Source organism: Macrotis lagotis, chromosome 1 (genome assembly GCF_037893015.1).
Source record: "Macrotis lagotis isolate mMagLag1 chromosome 1, bilby.v1.9.chrom.fasta, whole genome shotgun sequence".
NCBI classification, from domain to species: Eukaryota; Metazoa; Chordata; class Mammalia; order Peramelemorphia; family Peramelidae; genus Macrotis; species Macrotis lagotis.
The window spans coordinates 27,240,075-27,261,488 of record NC_133658.1 but is presented as its reverse complement, the minus strand read 5'-3'; the positions used below and the strand labels follow the sequence as shown (position 1 = coordinate 27,261,488).

At 36.0% G+C, this 21,414-nt stretch overlaps 1 protein-coding gene across 2 annotated transcripts in view; it reads right to left on the bottom strand.

Annotated features, from left to right (window-relative positions):
* Positions 1-21,414, bottom strand: part of CTNNA2 (catenin alpha 2) — a 1,546,517-nt gene that overhangs the window by 306,156 nt on the left and 1,218,947 nt on the right. For both annotated transcript variants that reach the window (XM_074196107.1, XM_074196106.1), the window contains one exon: positions 14,807-14,959. In XM_074196107.1, coding sequence (XP_074052208.1) covers positions 14,807-14,959 — 153 coding nt within the window. The remainder of the gene's footprint in view (positions 1-14,806; positions 14,960-21,414) is intronic.

The following is a 21,414-nucleotide window of genomic DNA, read 5'->3' as shown; positions in this document are numbered from 1 at the left end:
ACTTAATGCAAATGAGTTTACACAATTAGGTAACTGAATATTAACCCACACACCCCCTGTGGCGATTGGGGTTCATTAGCACATCACGCGTCCTATGATGTAGGGGGATCATATTAGGGGCATGTCATGGCATGGGTGGACCTCTTAGATTGTAACTCAAACTCTGAGAGCCCATGAACATCCAACAAGGAGGGGAAACAGTTTCTGAAGACCAAAAATTACCTGAGGTTCCAAGACTAATTCATGTCACACATCTAGGTAAGGAAGCTGTACCTGTAAGGTGTATCTTGCAAGGTTCATAAATAAAATGTACAATTTTCTCTCACTCTAGCAGGTTTTTCTTTTCATTCATTTATAACAAATGTGAGCATGGGTGCTGGTTTTATTGAGTATATAATAAGCAAAGATTCCATTTTGTTTAATATGTTAGAATCAGTCTTAAAAATCTGTCTTGTTGGAAACAGCTAGCTTGCATAATGGATAGAGCACCAGCCCTTAAGTCAGGAGGACCAGAGTTCAAATCTATGCTCAGACACTCAATAATTGCCTAGCTATGTCACCTTGGGCAAGTTACTTAACCCCTTTGCCTTAAATAAAAATAAATTTTTTTTAAAAAATCTGCCTTGTCTCTATTCAGCTGCCACATTTTATTAAAATCTTTTTTTAATGATCAGACATCCTTCTGTCTGATCATAGTTACCAATAATATTTCAATATGACAGACATGTAGAAATACCATATAATGCATACTGGAATGCCTTATGGGATTATTTCAAATATGATTAAAACCTGCCAGTTGCTTTGAATCTTATGGGTAGGACAATCAGACAAACTAATAGATCAGAAAATGCAAAAATGCCAAATGATCGAATTGAAATTTGTACTTCACTTTACTTTTCCTTAATTTCAGTAGAGGCAGGAATGAAAAGTAATTTTCGAATGAAAGATTCCTTAAAATTATTTTGATAATCATATTTTAAAGTCTTTTGATAGATGTAGTTTCTATGTTGAAATTTTAGAGTCAATTAAATATTGATATATCCTTTATTAACTCTTTCATGTTATATAAAAGAACTCAAAAAGAACCATTGAAGGATTTCTCACTGGAAAACTAATACTTATTATATCAGATCTGAATTTGTCACTGAGTCATAGTTAACCTTATGACAATTGACTAATTGTTTTCAGATTGTGAAATGCTATTGTTATTCCTAAAATAGAAGAAATAACCAAACAAAAGGAACACAAGGAGCAATTCTGCAACTTTTTTTAATTCATTCAAAATAGCCAGGGAAATGAATGTCTCTGTTCAAAGATGAAGCCAACTTCCAAAAAATATTACATACTTGGAAACCTGGAGAAAGGCTGACTGACTGGCCTGCTTGCTAGTGACTTGTGAAGTCTAACTGAAGGAGCCAAGAGTTACATGGCAATTTGGTTACAAAACCAACCTTTAGTTTCGAAAAGCTTCATCCAAATTCCTTCTTTGATACAAGGGGTTAAGAACATAGCCAGGCAAATCATGCAACCCCTCAGGACTATTCTTTCAAATCTACATTTGAAGTGAGATCTCTGAGATTCATTTTCAGTTCTGTGATATTATGATTAAGTAAGAAACAGGTGAGAAACTCACAAAATTGACCTGTCCACTTACTGAGAAGTAGAATAATTTCCTCTTTCTATTTAGGCCAGGACAGCTTGATGACAACTGAGCCAAGTGAGCTGTTTCAGAGGGCAAGAATAGGTACTAAGTTACCAAGGAAAAGATGCCCCACCATGCCCACAATTACTTGAGAGAGAGTGGAAAATAAAAGCACACATTATGGTCAAGACCCGAAAAGAGACAAATGTTGAGCCAGGAGGAATCTTGTGCCATGTAAAGACACATGAACGGATGAATTGACATATTTATCAAATATGTTCATTTGACAAACCTGGGAAGGTTAACTAACAAACCAGATAAGTCAATATCCAAAAAGATCTGGACAGGTTAGGCTATTAGAGTAAATCTAATAATATAAAAGTTAATAAGGATAAATATAATTATGTATGTGTGGGGGTGAGCTTTCATTTGTTTATAAAAATAATTCTATTCACTAATGCAGATTTGAGACAATACTACTAAGGGTTACATGATTTACTTGACTATGTATCAAAGAAAGGATTTGGACTCAGGTCTTCTTGAAATAAAAGGAGGGGTTTTTTTGCCATGCTATCCCTTGGCACCTTGGATCTAAAGTCCTTTCATTGGATCTCACAAATATAAGATGGAAGTGATATAGTTAGGTAAAATGATAATAATAACAATAAATAATAATAAAATAGATTATTATTATGGGAGTTTTAAACATAGAATAAAATAATGTGCTGTAGAAGTCCAAAAGGCTCAAGTTTAGATTATATTTAGCATCATATTACATTAGAAAATAACTATTGATAATCCCACTGTACTATGAACTAGTTAGAACACATTTGGGGGTATTTTGTTTATTTTGGCATGTAACAATTTTGGAAGGACTTCCAAAAATTGGACAGCATTTAAGAAGAAAACCATTATGGTGAATGTCAATGAGTTCAAGCTAGACAAATATACAGGAATGATTAGTATATATTTAACCTAGAGAAGGAAAGACTCCAAAGGGTTTTGATGTTAGCGAATTTGGAGGATTGTCATATGGGGAAGGGTGGGGAGGACATTTTTAGTTTGATTTTACAAGAAAAAATAAAGAGAACTTTCAAAGTGGAAAATTTTAGTTTTATATGGGGAGGGGAAAGGATCCTGTCACTGAGGGTCTTCTCCAAGTGTCATGAACTTGTCCTCCCTGGAAATTTTAAGGTAGAATCAAAATTCCCACCAGACATATGATAGTATAATTCCCTTCTGACATGAAGACGTAGTGATTCTGTGCTTTTATGAATAACAGAATTATAGTATCACAGCGTTGAAAGGGAATCTCAGAGATCTTCAAATCCAACTTTTGGGGGGGGTGTTGAAGACAAATGGGGTTAAGTGGCTTGCCCAAGGCCACACAGCTGTGTAATTATTAAGTGTCTGAGGCCAAATTTGAACTCAGGTCCTCCTGACTCCAAGGGCAGTGTTCTATCCACTGCACCACCTAGCTGCCCCCAAATCCAACTTTTGAGGAAGATTCAAGTGTAAACTGAAATAAGGTCAGAGATATAGCAGGGCACATTAGGTCCATACAGCCTCTCCTCTATTTTCGAGGACTGTTTGCTTTCTCTGACTATATCGTTCTTCAGATTGTGAACCCAAACTTCTCTTGGGAAAAAGTAGAGACTACAGTAGTAAGAAAATCAGGGCTTAGCAGATTTTGGTACAAATCATACCCCTGCATTAATTCATTAATTTAGGTTATTGAGATTCTGTAACATTGTACAAATGATCTCCACTTGCTGGGCTTCAATTGTAATGTGAAGGTATTGAACCAAATGATCTTTTAAGGTCCCCTATCAGCCCTAAACCATAGGAGCTGCTGTTATCCTAAGCCCCAAAATCTTTCTGTTCTGAAAGTATATCTTAATAGACATAGCATTGGATTTAGAATTCAATAAATAAAGATTTTAAACCTTGCTCTGATATTTACTACCTTTGAAACTTTGGACAAGTCATATAATATCATTGTACCTCAGTTTTCTCATCTGTGAAATGGCAGTTTAGGGATTGATAATTGCTTTTTCATTGTTCAGACTAATTAATGCCAAGCTTCCTTCTGTGCCTTTTGTCTCATTTCCTAGCTCTGACCCTAGTCCAAGACAATGACCTAGACTCCTGATGATTTTCTTTGATAGACCGGTGTGGACATCTGTATCACTATCCTGGATAACAGGAAGACTCGAGACCAATTCAAGGAGGAGCCAAGATCTTATCTAGTTCTGGAAACAATATAAAGAGAATTGTGTTGGTCCACCACTGGGACCAGAGGATGACCCCATTTCCCAAAAATTGACTTCCTTCTTCCAAAATGACCCTGCTGGGATCTAAGTTGCAGATTTATTTAAAAAGATGATACCGATTAGAACTCTAACAGAGCTGCCTAGAGGCATCTACTTGAAAAGACTTGACTTTTTGAAATACTTGATTGTCGGTATCAAAACAGCCTCTTTCAGCTGAGTGGAGAGATGTGATAGGTCAAAATGGAGCCTATTTTTAGCTTGAAAAAACCACTGAACCAGAGAAAACTATAAAAGCTTGGCTGCCATAACAACACCCAAGTCTTAAGTCTCTGTGTTGGAGATTGTCACGACATTTTCTCTGAAAACAGGGGGACATATATCTTAGAAATGTTTCTGGAATGCTGCCTTTTCCATGTTTTATGGTTTCTCCCTCAAGAGGCCTTGAGCCTTTAGTCTGGGTTATAGGCCAATCACTCATCAGACTTCAAATGGAAAATCATTTTAAAAAATCACTTTCATAGATTCCTTCTTTTTGTTGCTTTCTGGAAACATGATTCCCTGGGAATAAAAAGGAGTATTTTCAGTGGGGCTCTTTTAGTTAATAAAACCTAATTAATGAAGGCTTAAACTTCATCTCTTCCATAAATAATTGTCTATAGTATATAAATTCCTTGCATGCAGGGAGAACATCTCAGATGAGTCTTTCTATCTCTATTACCCATAAGAAGTTCCTGTCACACAGTAGGTAGTTAACAAATTCATGTTGATTAATTCATAGCTGCAACCTATATAAACTGTAGATCATGTCACATCATAATTTGCATTAAGTGGAAGCTACACAGAAAAATTCAGTACTCAAACTTTTACTATTTAGTATTAGTATCTTTTGTGCATGGGGCAGGGAGGTGTCTCAGTGGATAGAGGTTGGGCCTGGATTCAGAAAGAACTGAGTTGAAATCCAGACTGAAACACTTACTAATCTTGTGACCTCAGTTTGCCTTAATCCACTAGAGAAGGAAATGGCAAATCATTCTAATATCTATGCCAAGAAAACACGTCCAGTCATATCCATGCCAGAAAAATGTAAAATCAGGACAAATCCTATCAAAAATATTTCTGGCTGTTCCTTTACAAAGCAGAGGAACTGAGAAAGTTGCCTTCTTCACTTATGTATTACAATGACAGTATGGTCCTATGATCAGACTTTACTAGACAAAAATCACTTTTTCCTGCGCTACTGTTATCTTGTTCCTTCCTCCACTACACCCTGCTTTTCCCCACCTATTGTGAAGATGTTATTCTTTTCTAACCCTAAAGTGGGTGTACAATAGAAAATCTAGAAGATTCTCTTATAAGAATCCATCAAATTGGACCTGATGTCAGGAAGGTCAGAGTTCAAATCCAGTTTCAGATATTAGCTGAGTGATCTGGACAAGTCAGTGAACTTCTCTCTACTTTAGTGTTAACAGTTGGAAGACTCAAATGAAATAATCTTGATTATTATGATGATGAGGTTGATGATGGGGCCCTTACCAAGTCATTTAACCTCTGAGCACACTAAGCAACTCTCTAAAGTTAATAGTTGCAGAGAAAGAAGAGATGCCTAGATAGAAGGAATTTCCCCAGATGGGATTTTCCTATTCTAAAAAATTACAAATCTGATACTCCATTCCATCGGTTACTCAAATAAAGCAAAAGGTAGTCCCAGACCTGAGGACCTCACAACATAGAGATTAAAAAGAAGAGTCGTTCCCCAGTCTAGAAGTCAACATCCCAAATAAATAGAATTGATCCAGAATGTATTAAAAGAAAATAATGAATTGGGGAGCACCAGGTTCATACTAGCTAACGTTGACACAGTACTTTAAGGTTTGCAAATATTTTCTTATTTTATCATCACAACTAGACTGAGAGGCAGCTGTTCTCATTATTCCCATTTTACAGATGAGGAACCTGAGAAATCAGCACAGAATAGGGTCAGAGAAATCATCTAGAAGGAGAGTAAACTTGCTTCATACACAAAATCACTCTGAGATTAGGTCATTTTATATTGGACATCTGCTATGCACCCACCCCTATTCATCTCTAGTCCCTCATACTATGTGAGTGTCTGAATGGTGTTCAGTAATGAAAAACCAAATGACTGTTTGCACAAATTGGAAACAATGCTTGCAAGTTGCCTGGAAAATATTACATTTGTCCTGAATATCTACTTGTTTCTGTCATTAATAGATATCAAAAGAATGTGATCACATCTAAATGATGAAATGTGGGGGGGGGGGACCAAACCTTTATCGTTATTTCGTCATTTCTCTGGGTATGGATCCTATGAATATGAAAAACAGCTATGCTCAGATTATATCTATGTCCCTACCAAAGCCTAAACAGGGAACAATTAATTATTGTATTATTCCCATTATAACACAAGGAATTAGTACACTCATTAAATAAGGTTTTGGTTACTGTATTATTGCTTAAGATAGCTATTCATTAGCTTATGTTACAAAAAAATACCAGTGCAGCAATCAAAATAATAGGAAGATATTGGGCAAGTCTAGATCCCTTTGGGGTAGATGAAATTTGAGCATATTATCATTTGCTGCCAGGGAATTGTATCTCTAAATGCATGTGATCTCTGAATTTAGACAATATAGGGATATAAAACCTTATTCAAGGAATGTACACACTATTCTTGGTAGAAGAAATTAGACTGTGTCTTGTATTCTCTTTTTAACTGTGGCATCCATAATAGTTGAACTCTACCAGGAGGTGATTTTAATTCAAATTCTGGTGCCTCTCCAGAAGGGTAAAATCAGCCCAGAGGAGAGATGCATTGGTTTCCTTGACCCTGAGAATTATTTGCATGATATGAATTGACTCTGACTGGATTAGATCATAAAGTCCTCAAGGACTGGAACTGTAAGAAATGCAAGCTAATTGCTGATTAATAGATTGCCACCATGTAGGGACAGTTTCTAACAGGATAGGCTTATGGTGATAAGTTTGGGTCCTAGGACATCTCAGAACTCACAGAGGAATGAGATTAATTCCCTGAATCTTATTTGGTTTCAAGTGGAGACTTTTCAAAATTCTGCTCATCAAATGCCAGTGACTCCCTATAGCCTCAAAGACCAAAAACATCAAGGATAACGTTGCTGCCATTTAAAATCCTCCTCAATCTAGAGTTTCCATCTTTCTAGCTTTATCATATAATATTTGACTTTACAACCTCTTTGGTCTACTCAAAATTGAACTTGTTTCCCAAGATTCAGCTCTTTGATCAAACTTTCCTGGTTCCTATTTCAGCTGTGTGTGTGTGTGTTTTCCCACTGAATTATGGTATAACTATTCTGTATATACTAATACACATATAGTTTGTCTCCCATGATAGAATTAAAGTCCCTTGAAAGCAAGGATTATTTCAATTTTATCTTTATATGACCAATTTATATCACAAACATAGCTTCATAAACCTTGTTGACTAGCTAATTGATTCATTAACATTCCATTTTTCTTTTTTTCTCCTTTGGTTTTTAAAATCCTTTTTGAGCTCTTTTGTGTGGTTTTGAATTTGAGGCCAATGCACAAATTCTTTTGAGGTTTCACATATAGGAAATTTGTCATTACTTTTTTCTTCTGACATGTCATTTTAATTATCCCTATTGGAATAGAGATTTTCTATGATTAATGCTCTTTTTTTTATCTTTTTGATAGTTGAACTCTGCTCCTGAGGAATAGGGAGTCTGGTCCCAAGCATTTTGTGCTAGGGCTGGAATCTGGTCCCAGGCTGATTGCTAGCCAAAGTGCTGCCTATGCTGCCCAGAAGTTTGTTCCCAACCCAGTCCTGTCTTGCCCCAGTGTTCCCAGGACTTGGACATTATCTAGGATTGGAACCCTCTCTTGCTGGCTTGCAATCCAACTGGCTGGTTGAGCTCAGACCTGAGCTGCACTATGGCTAAGAGCTTTTTCACTCTCCCTCCTATTCTGGGTCCCCTTTACTCCTGAAGAGACGGACCTTTACTGTAAATTCTCCAAATTATCTTTTGTTTGCAACTTATTTCACTTTTTCTGGTGGGATCTGTAGCTTTAAGGTATATGTAGAGGTTTCATTTAAAGTATGTTGGGACAAACTCCAGGAGCATGCCATCGTCACATTGCCATCTTGACTCTACTACAGAAGTCTGGATTCATTGACATTCAACAAGACTTTCTGATCCAAAGAAAAAGTGATAGGGAGTTAGCATCTTTCTTTTAGGGCTTATTTAGTTTATATAACAGGCAGGTTTAGGTTTATTGCATAAAAAATGTAAGTCAGTAACAGTATCAGTATTTAATAAAAACAAACAAAACAAAACACACCTATTTCACAGTGAAACAAAATGTTTTGTTTTGCTTTGTTTTTATCATTTTGGTATCAGGTTTGTCTCCTCTAGTTTCAGAGAAAATTCATATTCTCATTATAAAATTTACATTTCTCATCATCTAAGTTTTTCTCGCCCATGATGTGAGAGAATCAGATTCTCAGAATTTACACTCATTTCCCAGAAAATGTTGGTCAACATTTCCTTGTTGGTGGAACACAAGCCATTAGCAATGAAACAGTGGAGAGGAACAGCGAAATTGCAAGATTAGAAGTCTGTATATAATTTCAGTAATTGGTCATTGGACCAAAAGGGACCTCAGTTTCGTCCTTTGTAAAAATACCAATACTTGTATCACCTTACTCAAAATGTTATTGTAATATTATGATTAAATAAAATTATGCACATAAATAATGCTGTATATGGCAAAGTGCTATCAAAATGCCAGCTAAGTGTGTGTAAATACCACTGAATATAGTATATATATATATATACATACATACATAACTGTAAATACATAATACACAGGACAGCTTGGAGGTGTGGTGCCTGGAGACAGGAAAACTCATCTTCTTGCGTTTGAATCTGACCTCAGATACTTACTAGTTGTATGAATCTGGACAAGTAATTCGACCCCCCCCCCTTTTTTAACCACAGTTTTCATTTGTAAAGTGATAGGGAAGAAAAAATGATCAGCCACTCTGGTATTTTTGCCCCCTCCCCAAAGCAAAGAGGGTCACAAAGCATTGTGCATGACTGAAATGACTGAACAAAATAAATACATTCTCCTTTAAACTAAAAATTGATGAAAATAATTTTAAAATAAATATTAATGAAAGGCAAGTCACTTGGTGGCAGTTATCTTGTGCAAAATTTAGAGTTAATAACTCCTTAACTGTTTTACATTGCCCCATATTTTTAGGACTAATGTCCAACTGACATCTGAAGAAGGGATCAGAATAATCTCGTTCTCAAAAATACTCTTTTGCAAAGCAGCTAGTTGGCTCAGTGAATCGAGTACCAGCCCTATAGTTCAAATCTGACCTTAGACATATAATAATTACTTATCTGTGGACAAGTCATTTAACCCCACTGTCTTGCAAAAAAACAACAAAAAATAAAATTTATTTTAAAAATACCCTTTACTCAAAAACTGAAATATAATTGATAATTGTCATTTTAAAACAGGAAATAAGTATGTAATTGAAAGAAATCTCCTTTGATAAATTAATTCCCTCATGTCCATTAATTTCTTCTGTAATCAGACAGCACATAACGCTATACCTTGTATTATTTTCCTTAATGTTGTGGTTTGTCTGGGATGCAGGTTGCCAGTATAGTACTGGTGCCACAATGGATTTGACAACTCTAGAGGATGTCTAATACATTTGTGACAAAAGAGGGCTTAGCACAACCCTTCACTTCCGATGCCCTAGTCATTTCATGCTGGGTGGATCTTAGGTACTCTCTTGCTTGCCACCAACATGGAGTAAGAATAAGAAAGATCATGTACATACTGAAACTTGCTATATATTGTAGTTTATTCCCTCTTGCTTCTCTGTAACTTAGGAGATAAGTTAAAGTTTCATAGATTGTATCCATTTTATGGGATTAAATTTCATGGGATCCCAGAAGACCTCCATGAAATCTGATTTCCTTCTTCATTTCAGCCAACAGGTTTATCCAGTCTCTGCTTAGAAACCTTTTTAGACATGGAATTCACCACCCAACCTGACTGTTCAACCCATCACTGAACAACTACAATAGCTAGGAAATTCCTGCCAACAAATACAGCCCAAATCTACATCCTTCAATTTTCCACCCGTTGCTCCTACTTCTGATCTGTAGGGTCCAACAGAATAAGGATTATCCCACTTCAGCCTCACACGTCTTCAAATACTTGACAGCTATCATTTCTCAGTGTAAGTTTCCACTTCACTAACCTAAACATTTCCAGTTATTTCAAATTATCTTCACATAGTGCAAGGGTTTTTTTTTTTCATTTCCTTGTCTTGTCACCCTCGACTGGACATGCTGCAGCTTGTCAGTTCCCTAAAATATTACATCCAGTATTGACCACAATATCCCAGATATGATATCATACATTCAGAATAAAGCGGATTATCAGCTCCCTTGTTATATACTTTATAATCACGTGAAAGCAGCCCAAGTTTGCATCAACTTTCATGGCTACCATTTGAAATTATTGTCTCATATTGGATTTATGCTACATGAAAAAAACCTATATCCCTTTTCCATAAATGTTCTTCAATATTTACTAGTGTAGTTGATTGTTGTTATTAAAAACTCAAGCACAAGGCCTAAAAATCATAGATTTAGAGATTTATCCCTATGAGAGTCCCTCTGAAGACTCTGAGGAGGTAGTGATTAAGATGCAGTACACTATTACACAGGCTCTATGAACTTTTGAGACATTATCCTGCTGATGATAATTGATAGCATAGATATACCTGATCTACTTACTGGGAATGTAGACGACACGTTATAAGGGGAAACCTTCTCCATGTACTGTAGGCTGAAGAGTTAGCATTATAGAGTGTGACCAGTGTAAGAAGCCAATGTTCTGTTAGAATCTGAGTGTTTCATTTCTGGTTGACTTTCACAGATGTTAATGTCTAAGTAATTTTAAAGTTTTATGGCACAGATATCTAACAATTTGTAGACTTCTCCGGTAAAGATTTATACTTTTATTACATCTATCATTTTTGCCCCCTTCTCCATCTGAAATTCTACCTCATTGCTTCAGTTCATCATCACCTCAGGCCTAGACTGTGATAACAATCTGCTGGTTAGATTCCCCATCTTGCCTTTTTCCACTCCAATCTATGCTCTATTCAACTGTGAAAGTAATCACCCTAAAGCTCAAATCTGACCTCCCCAAATTCAATCAAATCCAGGGACTCCCACTTGCCTCCAGAATCAAAGATAAAGTCCTCTGCTCAGCTTTTAATGCCTTTTAGCATCTCATGTTTTCCTCCTTTTTGAGTGTTACACCTTTTTTAGTGACAGCAGCCTCCTTGCTAATCTTCAGAAACACACCATCTCCAGATACTATTCATTTTTGTTGGTTGTCCTCCCTGTCCTTTATTTGCAATTTCAGTCTTTTCTAACTTCCTCCATGTTTCAGCTCTATAAATAAAATACAAGAACCCTTTCCTGATTGCCATTTATGTTAATATCTTCCCTCTTTTGATTGTCTTTAATTTATCTTGTACAAAAATTGTTTATATGTATATATATATATATATATGTGTGTGTATGTATGTATGTATGTATGTATGTATGTATATACATATATTATCTTCCCATTTAGATTGTAAGCTCTTGAGTGTAGGGATTGTCATTTCCTTTCCTTCTATCATCTGTGAGTTAGTTGGCTGACACCTCTCCGAGTCTTTCTTGAAACCTGGATAGTCTATTGATCCAACCAAGGAGATCCAGTTTCATGTAGTTTATAAGGTTTGTCCTTATGTCCTCTTTCTCCTCAATTTCAATTTCCTTGCAACCATTTTTCTTTCCATTTTTCTATTATTATATCATTATTTTTGAGAGAGAAAGGAGGAAAAACTGGATTCCATGTAACATGGATTTTTTCTGAATTATCCATTAACATCATGTTATCTTGTCTAAAAATATGAACTCTCTTCCTTTTCCTTATTCCCAAGATAATTTAAAAAGCCTGTCTTAGTAACCTTAATTATTTCTGAAAATCTAGTCTTACTTGGGTTTTTGGCATCTCTTACACTCTTCCTAAAGAACTGTCCTATTTTTGATTTTTCAGCATTAACCTTCCTTTCCTTGATTCCCTCTTTCTTGATAAATGACCTTTTAAAATCTTAACAAAGAGCTCCCTGTGTAGGTATGGCAATCTCTGGAGGCATTCACAATTTTATGAAGACCTCTCAATTTAACTTCCATTCTAGAGTTTCCAGTTAGGAGAATCTATTTCTCTTTTCTTTCTGTCATTGTTTCAGGTACAGATCTGGTCATATCTGCTTTCCCTTTGCTTCTCTTTCATTCTAAACCAAAATATCCCTTTCCACTAAATTTTCAATCAAACAATCAACAAACATTGATTAAGTGAATGCTGGGCAACCAGGGGACACAGTGAATAAAGCAGAGTCTGGAGTCTGGAATATCTGATTTAAAATCTGGTCCCAGACACAGACTAGCTGTGTGATATTGGGCAAGTCATCTAGTCTTATTTGCCTCAATTCCCTCATCTAACAAAATGTGATGGAGGAAGAAATGGAACTCCAATATCTTTGCCAAGAAAATTCCAAATGGAGGTCCAAAGTATGCAACAATGGCTCAAAAGACTGAACAATAAGTGCATACTATGGGTCAGATACTATTAAATAAAAAAAAAGACAAAAAACTAAAATAAAAAATAAAGTTTCTGCTCTCAATGAGCTCATAAGCTAATGGTATCTAAATCCTCAAATTTCTGATTTCTCCAAATATCTCCTTGATATTTTTCCTTCTTAACTACCTTTACTTGGGAAAGACAATTTCTATAGAGAAAATGGAGATACTTGGAGGGGAGGATGCTTTCCAACTATTTTGTTTACTTCAGGTTTAAAACTATTCTGTCTGATTGGGTGAGGGGAAAAGGGGTATCAATAAAAGTGCTTTTGTTTTGAATCTGTATTGAAAGTCTGTTCATCTGTGTCTGTCCATCTGAGAGTATATCCATCTCTGTTAGAATTCCTACTCCTAGACTATCTTTCACCTCTGTAAAAACTAATCATCCAACCAGTTTCCATTACTTGTCTCTCATCTTTCCTGCATGTTTCCTCATGCTCTCCTTCAGTTTCTTTTCATCTTCTTAAATTCAGGTCTTTAAGTCTCAAGGACACTTCACTTTCTTATACTGTCTTGATTATGGTCAATCTGTTTCCATCCTGTTTGGTGGTTGTCTTCTCCATCTAATCATCCTAGATATCATAATTTTTCTAAACAACATTTCTTTCATGGATGAACTCTTAAAGTACTTCTCTAAGACCATTGCTCTATATTTTAACATATATAAAAACCAATATTTAAAGATGAGTAGAAAAAATTCTAGATCCTGGCTGTGATATCTCTTGCTACCTCGTTATCACTTGTTTTCCCTTACCATCATAGCTCTCTGGGAAAAAACTTCTCCTATTGCTTAGTTGAAGTTTTCCAGCATTCTTCTTTAGGCAGCCTGGATATTATTCATCTCTTTACAAAATCTCTTTCAATGAAGCTACACAATTCCCTTTTGTATTCTCAAAGCATTCCAATACTTCATCCATACAATTAGAAAATATAAGCTCCTGTAGTTGTAAATGAGAAATGAAAACTCAAGTCCCTTCCCTGCAGATTCTTTCACAAACTGAATGGCACATACTTGAACAATCTCCCTAAATGACTATCCATATAGTTTAAACCCATAGTTAGAAGGGGATTAGGGAAAGGAGCAAAAAAGACAACAACAAAAAATGAGCCCTTGGATCTTCTTTCAACAGTCTCAAGTCTACTCAAAGCTTGACTGAGGACAGTTAGATAATGTAGGATTGTAGAGTCGCCACCCATTTTGTTTTTTTTTTATTTTTGCAGGACATTTATTCAGAGAATACTAGAAGGACAATTAACCCAAAATTAATTAAAAGAATAACTTCACAGTTAAGAATATAAAATAAATCCATATAACTTATCAATGTTTTTGTGTTACCAACAAAATGCAGCAGGAAGAGAAAGAAATTCCATTCAAAATATTGTACAGAATTTTACATATTAAGCCCTAAGTAGAGTTTGGTACCATTGTAAATATGATAATATCTATGCCTTATCATTTCCAATAAATATATGCTTTAAAATATATCCATACTTATTATTGGATATGATACATAATAAAATTCCATTTTATTTGCAAGGCAATGGGGTTAAGTGACTTGCCCAAGCACACACAGCTAAGTAAGTATTAAGTGTCTGAGGTCAGATTTGAACTCAGGTCCTCCTGACTCTAGGGCTGGTGCTCTATCCACTGCGCCACCTAGCTGCCCCTAAAATTCCATTTTTTAAAGGAGGCTAAAGCAATTTAGGAGTTAAACAGACCAATTTATTTATATCCTACATATTAGCATTACCTCCCATCTTTAACCACAAATTTGTGCATATAGTGCCACTATCCTATTTGCCATGATGTTATCCCATCCTTACTTCTGCTTCCCCACAATTCGGTCTTTTTGCTTTATTTCCCATCTTTCTTCTTTTCAACATTATTTAAATCTCCCTTCCATCCTCAATTAACAAGTAGACAAACTCGAGGGGAAGGGTATCAGAACAGGTCAACTGCCATCTTCCTTTCCCAGCTTCAGGTTTCAATGAATCTAAACATCAAGAGCAAGATGCGTTCCACCATGTAGCTTTCAGAACCAATGTTTAAAATAGAGATCTTTTTGCATCACAAATAAAAAATCAGGTACATGAGGAACCTTTAGATTTTCACAGCACGCGATGTAGCAATGAGAGTGACTTACCTCCACCAGTTTATTGGCATGTTCACGGAAAACTTGAGCATACTCCTTGACTTCTTTCTCGTTCCCACTCTTGGCAGCCTCAATCAGTACCAGCAAGGGGACATTGGTTTCCAGGAATGAGTCTGATATATGATCCATCACTGCCTTTCGAAGCTATAGGAAATGAAAACAGAGTAAATAAGCCATTGAACATTTGTCAATTGATTTACTTTATCTTATTTGTTCTTTCTGACATATTTACTAATTGTGGTTACATTTGGGGATAACCTTCTAATTAGCATGACTCTCCCCTCCAATTCTCTAAAAAGTATCTACTCAAAAGTATCTACTACAGTGATGAATATAACAATTAAAAGACTGTTAACGCAGCTAAAGCCTCATTTATATATGTCATAGATGAAGTTTATCTTCAATGACCAATAGATGTTCTTCAGCACTGTTGTACCTCCATAATTGTTGCATTAGTAAGTTTATTAGAGTTTACTGTACTTTTAATAGTAATTCTGAAAGGCAGCATCATACAATGGTCACATTGGTTCTAGAAGCAGAGGATGTGAGTTCAATTCCCACCTCTAATTGCTGTTGATAAGTCACATAAATTCTCTTTACATTAGCTTTCTCATCTATAAAATTAAAAGGTTGAATTAGTTGTCTTCTTTAGTCTTTTCCAGATCAACATATGATTATATAATGTGTTATAAAAGGAGTGAATCTGACAGTGTCTCCACATTTCCTCTAGATGGGATTTCTTTGCATTTAAATCCCATCAAAATGTGGCTGGAGCTGGGTTTTTTTGGTTGTTGTTGATTCCTTTAGCAATTTGTGCCATATTAACCCTGCAATAATTCTTTAAAATATAGCACACAAGAAAATCAAATTGATTTCTTGTTGCACTGTGTTGGTAGAGTCAAGCACTGTAGAAAGTTCTACTGGACTGAGTTATCATAGTGCTCATCCATGGATCCCCATGTCCAGAATTGATACCAGGTAGGAGTGAGAGGAAGAAGTCAGTTGGGGAAAGATGATTTATTGGGAAAAGGAGGTAAAGCAGAATTTTAAAAAATAAAAATAAAGGAGATATCCATTGATTGATGGAAGATTGTACTGATTGTGGTATATGAATCCAAATGGACAATTATTGTGCCTTGAAAAAGCAACAAATATAAGGAATTCTGAGAAACATGAAAAGAGTTGAATGAACTGATAAAAAAAAAAAGTGAAGTAAGAAGAAACCACTGAGCAGTAAGTATACTCAATGACCACAGTAATAGTAAGGAAAATGATGTTAAAAGACATGTGAATTTAAATCAATTCAATAATCAATCTGCTTACTAAGGAATAAATGGTGAAACAGAGGTTTCTTCTCCCAGTAAAGGGAAAACTAAAAGTGTAGATTGAGGCAGACATTGTCAGTCACTGCCAATTGGTCTCTTTGTTTTGTTTAACTGCACTTTATTAATATAAAGAAAGACTATGTGTAGAATGTTATTAGAAGATGAAAGTGATATCAAAAAGAATTACAGCATTAATTAAAGTTTATATAAGAAATTAGAAAACTAATGCCTCAGTTCTCTGACTCTCTTACCCATACACACAGACACATGTGCACACCCACATATATACTAATATATACATACATATATATCTGCTTTCATATATAAACATAGACACATGCCCACTCATATTTCTGTCTCTATGTCTTTGTATGCATATACAGAGACTTTAAAATATATATTATTTATTCTCCATAGAATATCACACCCTGGGGAACAAGGACTGCTTTGTTTGCTACTTTGTATGCGAAGAGAAATGATTATTGATAACCAGTGATTTGGGGAAGTATTCACAGTTCTCCCCTCCTTCCAAAGTCCTCTAAAACATTCAACCTTTTGAAAAACACTACTGATAATTGGAATGCATCAGGAAGTCAATTGTGTTCCACTCAAGCTTGGGTGGAGATAAATCCTTTTGTCTAGATATTTTAAGACTTTGGGTGGCCTAAGTATTGAGGTAAGTTTTCCCATCCAACAATCACTCTCAGACCCTCATTGAATATGTGTTTATCAATTGTGCCATGATGGTCCTTGTTCTAAGAGAGAAGACCAAATACCATCTTTTTTTAATTAATAACCAGCTGGCCTTATTAATAAAAGAATTAAATTACCGAGAAACTATGTCCCTTTAACTTTTTTTAATTATTTCAATGCTAAATACTTTTAATAGCACATAGAAGATGTTTATCATATGTTTGATAACTTAAATTGAAATATCACTGAGAAAAATGTGACCTAGGATGCTATCTCTGTCTTAGACTCTAAATAGATGAGTAAACTTAGAACAGTCTTTTAAATAATCTCAGTCTCAGTTTCCTAATATGTAAAATAAGGAGGAACTTTTGTGTCTCAGTTCATTGTTTTTAAGATTCCTAAGCAGTAAAGGGTTTTGAAATTCTTTGAAAAATTACATGCATACCATGGAAGTGAGAGACTTGCCTGTGACAAACATTGACTATTTAGTTTTCTCTTTCTGTGACCTCTAGGCAGTTCTCGGAGCTCATAAAGGTCTCCCCAAGTGATAAAGTGCATGAATAGAGTTGATTCCTCATTGGAGGGCTCCCTATGTCAATGAAAATCCTCATCAGGATTGTTTTTTCTAAATGGTCTGAGGACCATACACCTAGACTCAGGAGGGACATCAGAGGCTGTGATACTGTCATCCCTTCCCTTTTACTCCAGATGGGATGGAGAAGCATGAAGAAAACTGGATTGGGAATCTGACACTGTGCTCCCAAACCTGGCTCTACTATTTGCTGCCTCTGTGTCATTGAGAACATTGCTTATCCTCTCATGACCTCAATTTCCCCTTCCAGACAAGAATAAGACTGGATTAGAGTATCTCTTGGGTCCTTTCCAATTGTACTTCCAGGATTATGCAATGATCACAAAGGCAGGGTGAATCCTAGGCAAAAGCATGGAGTAGCTGATGTCTTTTTAGTTTTCAGGGCCTCTTTATTGTAAGACCTTTTATGACTATCATCCTCACAATGTCTTTCCTTTCCTCCTATAAAAATCTGTTCTTATATTTTTTTATCCAAATAGTGGAGTGACTAATAATAACCTAAAGTGAGAGTTCTCCCAAGATGATGTACATTGTAAGAGATTAGAGCCTTATGCAAAAGAAAAGGGGAAAAATCTATAATAGAAAGATTTCAGTCCCTCTGAATAGTATGTTTTTGAAATTATGAATATCCATTAAGAAAGGAAATAAGTCCTTTTCTTTGGAAAGATGGAAGTCTAAGAGTACAGAATATTGCATGTGATATCAGATCATTGATAGTGGTATGGTCACTACAAAATAGTAATATGGTCCCTGTGCTAGTTTCATTTCATGAATTTTCTTTGTTCAAAAGGAAGGCTCATTGGGAATTGGTTGGGGGTGTATATCCAGAAATTAAAAAAAAAAGAAAACATTAAGTATTACATTTTAAAGTTTTATGACTTCAGTCCAAGAGGCAGCTTATCCTGAAGTAGTCACCTATCCTCCCAGTTGTAACAGCAGTCTTAGAAGTGAAATACATACATGTTCCCTATCAGGTACTTAGACCAGAGCATAAAGCTACTATCAGGTCCTTGCAAACAGCTCCTTAAAGGGCAAAAAAATATCAAATCTATTGTGCTTCCCAGCTTGCCAACATAATCCAGAATTCCGGTAATATTACAGTAGGAAAGAAGGCACCCGTCCTCAAGAGAAAATTAAACATATTCCCCAAAGGATCTTCAGCTTGGATTCATTCATTGTGAGTTGGGCATGCAGGTGAAACAAACTGAACCGAGAAAGTGTGCATCAGTGGACAATAGAGAAAGCAAAGTTGGACTTCCCTTTGCATAATTCCCCAGTAAATGTGATGATTCAATGGTAACAGCTTTGTTAGTGTGATCTATCTGCTTATGTCTCTTATTCCATCCGGTCAGGTAGGAAATGTGAGCCGATTGCATTTTTCCCCTCTTTGTGCTAATTATAACCATGCTGATGCACTTCATTTAGCAAAACTTCAATCTAATGAAGTTGGACACAATTGCCTCGCCTCTTCTTCCTTTCTCTCCCCATCCCTCTCCCAACTCTCATTCCCAACAAAATATTCTAGAATCCATTTCATGGACACTGTAGCACACTATGGCAAGCAACATTTTTTCAATACTTCCTTGGAAAAGGGATTCCATAAAGGATTGAATTTGGAGTCAAGGGATGTGGGTTTGAATCTCACCTTGTCTAATTTTTAGCTCTCTAATTCTAGGCATGCTTTCTCTGGGCAAGTCAGCTTCATCATCTATAAAAGGATAGCTATGGACCAGGTGAACTCTCAAGTTCATGTTATTTGAATTTCCTTCAGGTTCCAAAGCATATGCTCCTATAAATTCAGCAAACATTAACTATTTCAGTAATCATTTTATATCAAGTGACTTATTCAAGGTTACCAAGCTAATAGCTGCCCTAAAGTAATTCCTGCCTCCTTGTCATTGTTTTAGACTTTGTTCTTGGTCACGTGAGCTCCAAGAAGTGAGTTATGGACTTATCTTCATGTGCAGGACCCTTATGTCATGCCACAAAGTTCCTTCTCTACTCAGACTATTGACTAGCACATAGTAAGTGCTTATATGTTGGTATTATTCTTCCTAGATGCTGCCTCTGGTTTCCTTATCCCTGATAAGTGTGCTTTGCCTTTCTTTAATTGACTATTGAATTAATTAATGTTTACTGAATTCAGAGGACCATAACTCTTAGAGATGGAAAGAACTTGGAAAAAAAAAAACACCTTCCCATTATAAAGAGGAGGATGGTGAAGCCCAAAGCCATGACTGACCAAGGTACCATTCACAATGAATGGTACCCAATTTCTATAACCCTAAGCCTCAGGTTCTTCTCACCACATCCCTGAATCCATATCTGCATATAGCATCAAGAACTCCCCTAGAAGACATCCATATCTATGTCCAAAATATGGGCTCTCCATACCATGCTCCAGATGCCTGAAGTCTAACCCCCTTTTCTGGCATATAGTCAGAAAATTAGGTAATATCCTCACCAATAAGGATGGTCCAAACTTCACCAACATGGGTATGGAGAACCAATCGAGATTAATCTCTAAAGGAGAATTAGCAAGAGAGGCTCAAAAAGATTTCAGAAGCTAGCATTTACTCCTTCCTGCCTATATGTACCTAGCCTCTGTTTCTGAATATAATTGTTACTGAATATTAAAAAAAAATCAAAACACTAAAGACGACAGACTTGAAGTCAAGGAGCCAAGGAGACCCTTCCAGAATCAAGTCTCATTAAGTCAGTCCTTTTTGAGCTAGACAGTAAGACAATGACAGCAATCATTCAAAGCATTAATCCACCCAAAAGAACTTTTAACAAGCTCAGTTGGGCTAATAATGACCACATTGTTTTAGATTTAGAAGAACAGAGAATGAAATTTTGAACCCATCATGGGAGCACTAGAGAATCACCATGGGTGGTGCCTACAAAAGAAAAACAAAATTTGCTACTCATTCCACTATCCTGACAGCATTAGCCATTTTTCTGCGAAACAGAAAATCATTGTAATTAGAAGCCTAGCATCCCTTTTTTAGTTAAACCAATTACCTCTTCAAAAGACAGACTGCACTATTCCCAAGCCTCCTTCCCATCAACTCTGACTCTTTATGGTTAACAGAACAGAATCTTTATTGTTAGGATTTTGTGAGCATGGGTTTGGGGCAGTGGAGAGCAACAGACCATACAGTCAGAAAGGCCAGTATACTGTCCTGCCTTCTCAGGATTTGGAAGTTAAGAGAGTTACCCATGATTGAGTTGATTTAAGTGTAGGAGTCCATACAAGTAGTGAAATAGTTAGCAATGGATTCATAAAGAGAAGAGGAGGGTCATTTGTTCCACCAGCTTTTATTAGCATCACACCTACCAGATTCAGGAATTTTTAAGACACTAAAATGAACATGAAAACCATACTTTGCATGTGTGTTCAAAGGGCTCAGTGCACACAAGATTTCTGCTCTTTTAACATTATCTAACTTTCCCAGAACTCAACATATGTGTGTGTGTTTGTGTATGGGTGTGTGTTTATATGGGTATTGGTATGTGTGTGTTTTAGTTTGTATGTGTTTGTGTGTGTGTTTGCTTGTATGTGTGTTTGTGTGAAAGTGTTTATGTTTGTATGTGTATGTGTGTGTGGGCTGGTGTTTGTGGGTGTGTTTCTCTGTGTGTTTCTCTGTGTGTTTCTGTGCTCACATGTATTTGTGTATATATACATATATATATATATATATGTATATATATATATATATATATATATATATTTACAAATATCTCCATACACAGATAGCTGTTCTTAGGTATTCTGAATAACCTTCTTATTGGACTCAGTCTGGGTTTATTGTAGCTTAGATTTAGGGTCATGGATGGATTTAAGGGTTATTGAATCCAGCTCCACCAGCTTACAAATCAGCAAAATGTGACCCAGAATAATCACGAGATCATGATGTAGAGATGGAATGAACTATAGAATGCCATAGACCCCAATACTGCCATTGTATATGCAAAGCCACTGAGGC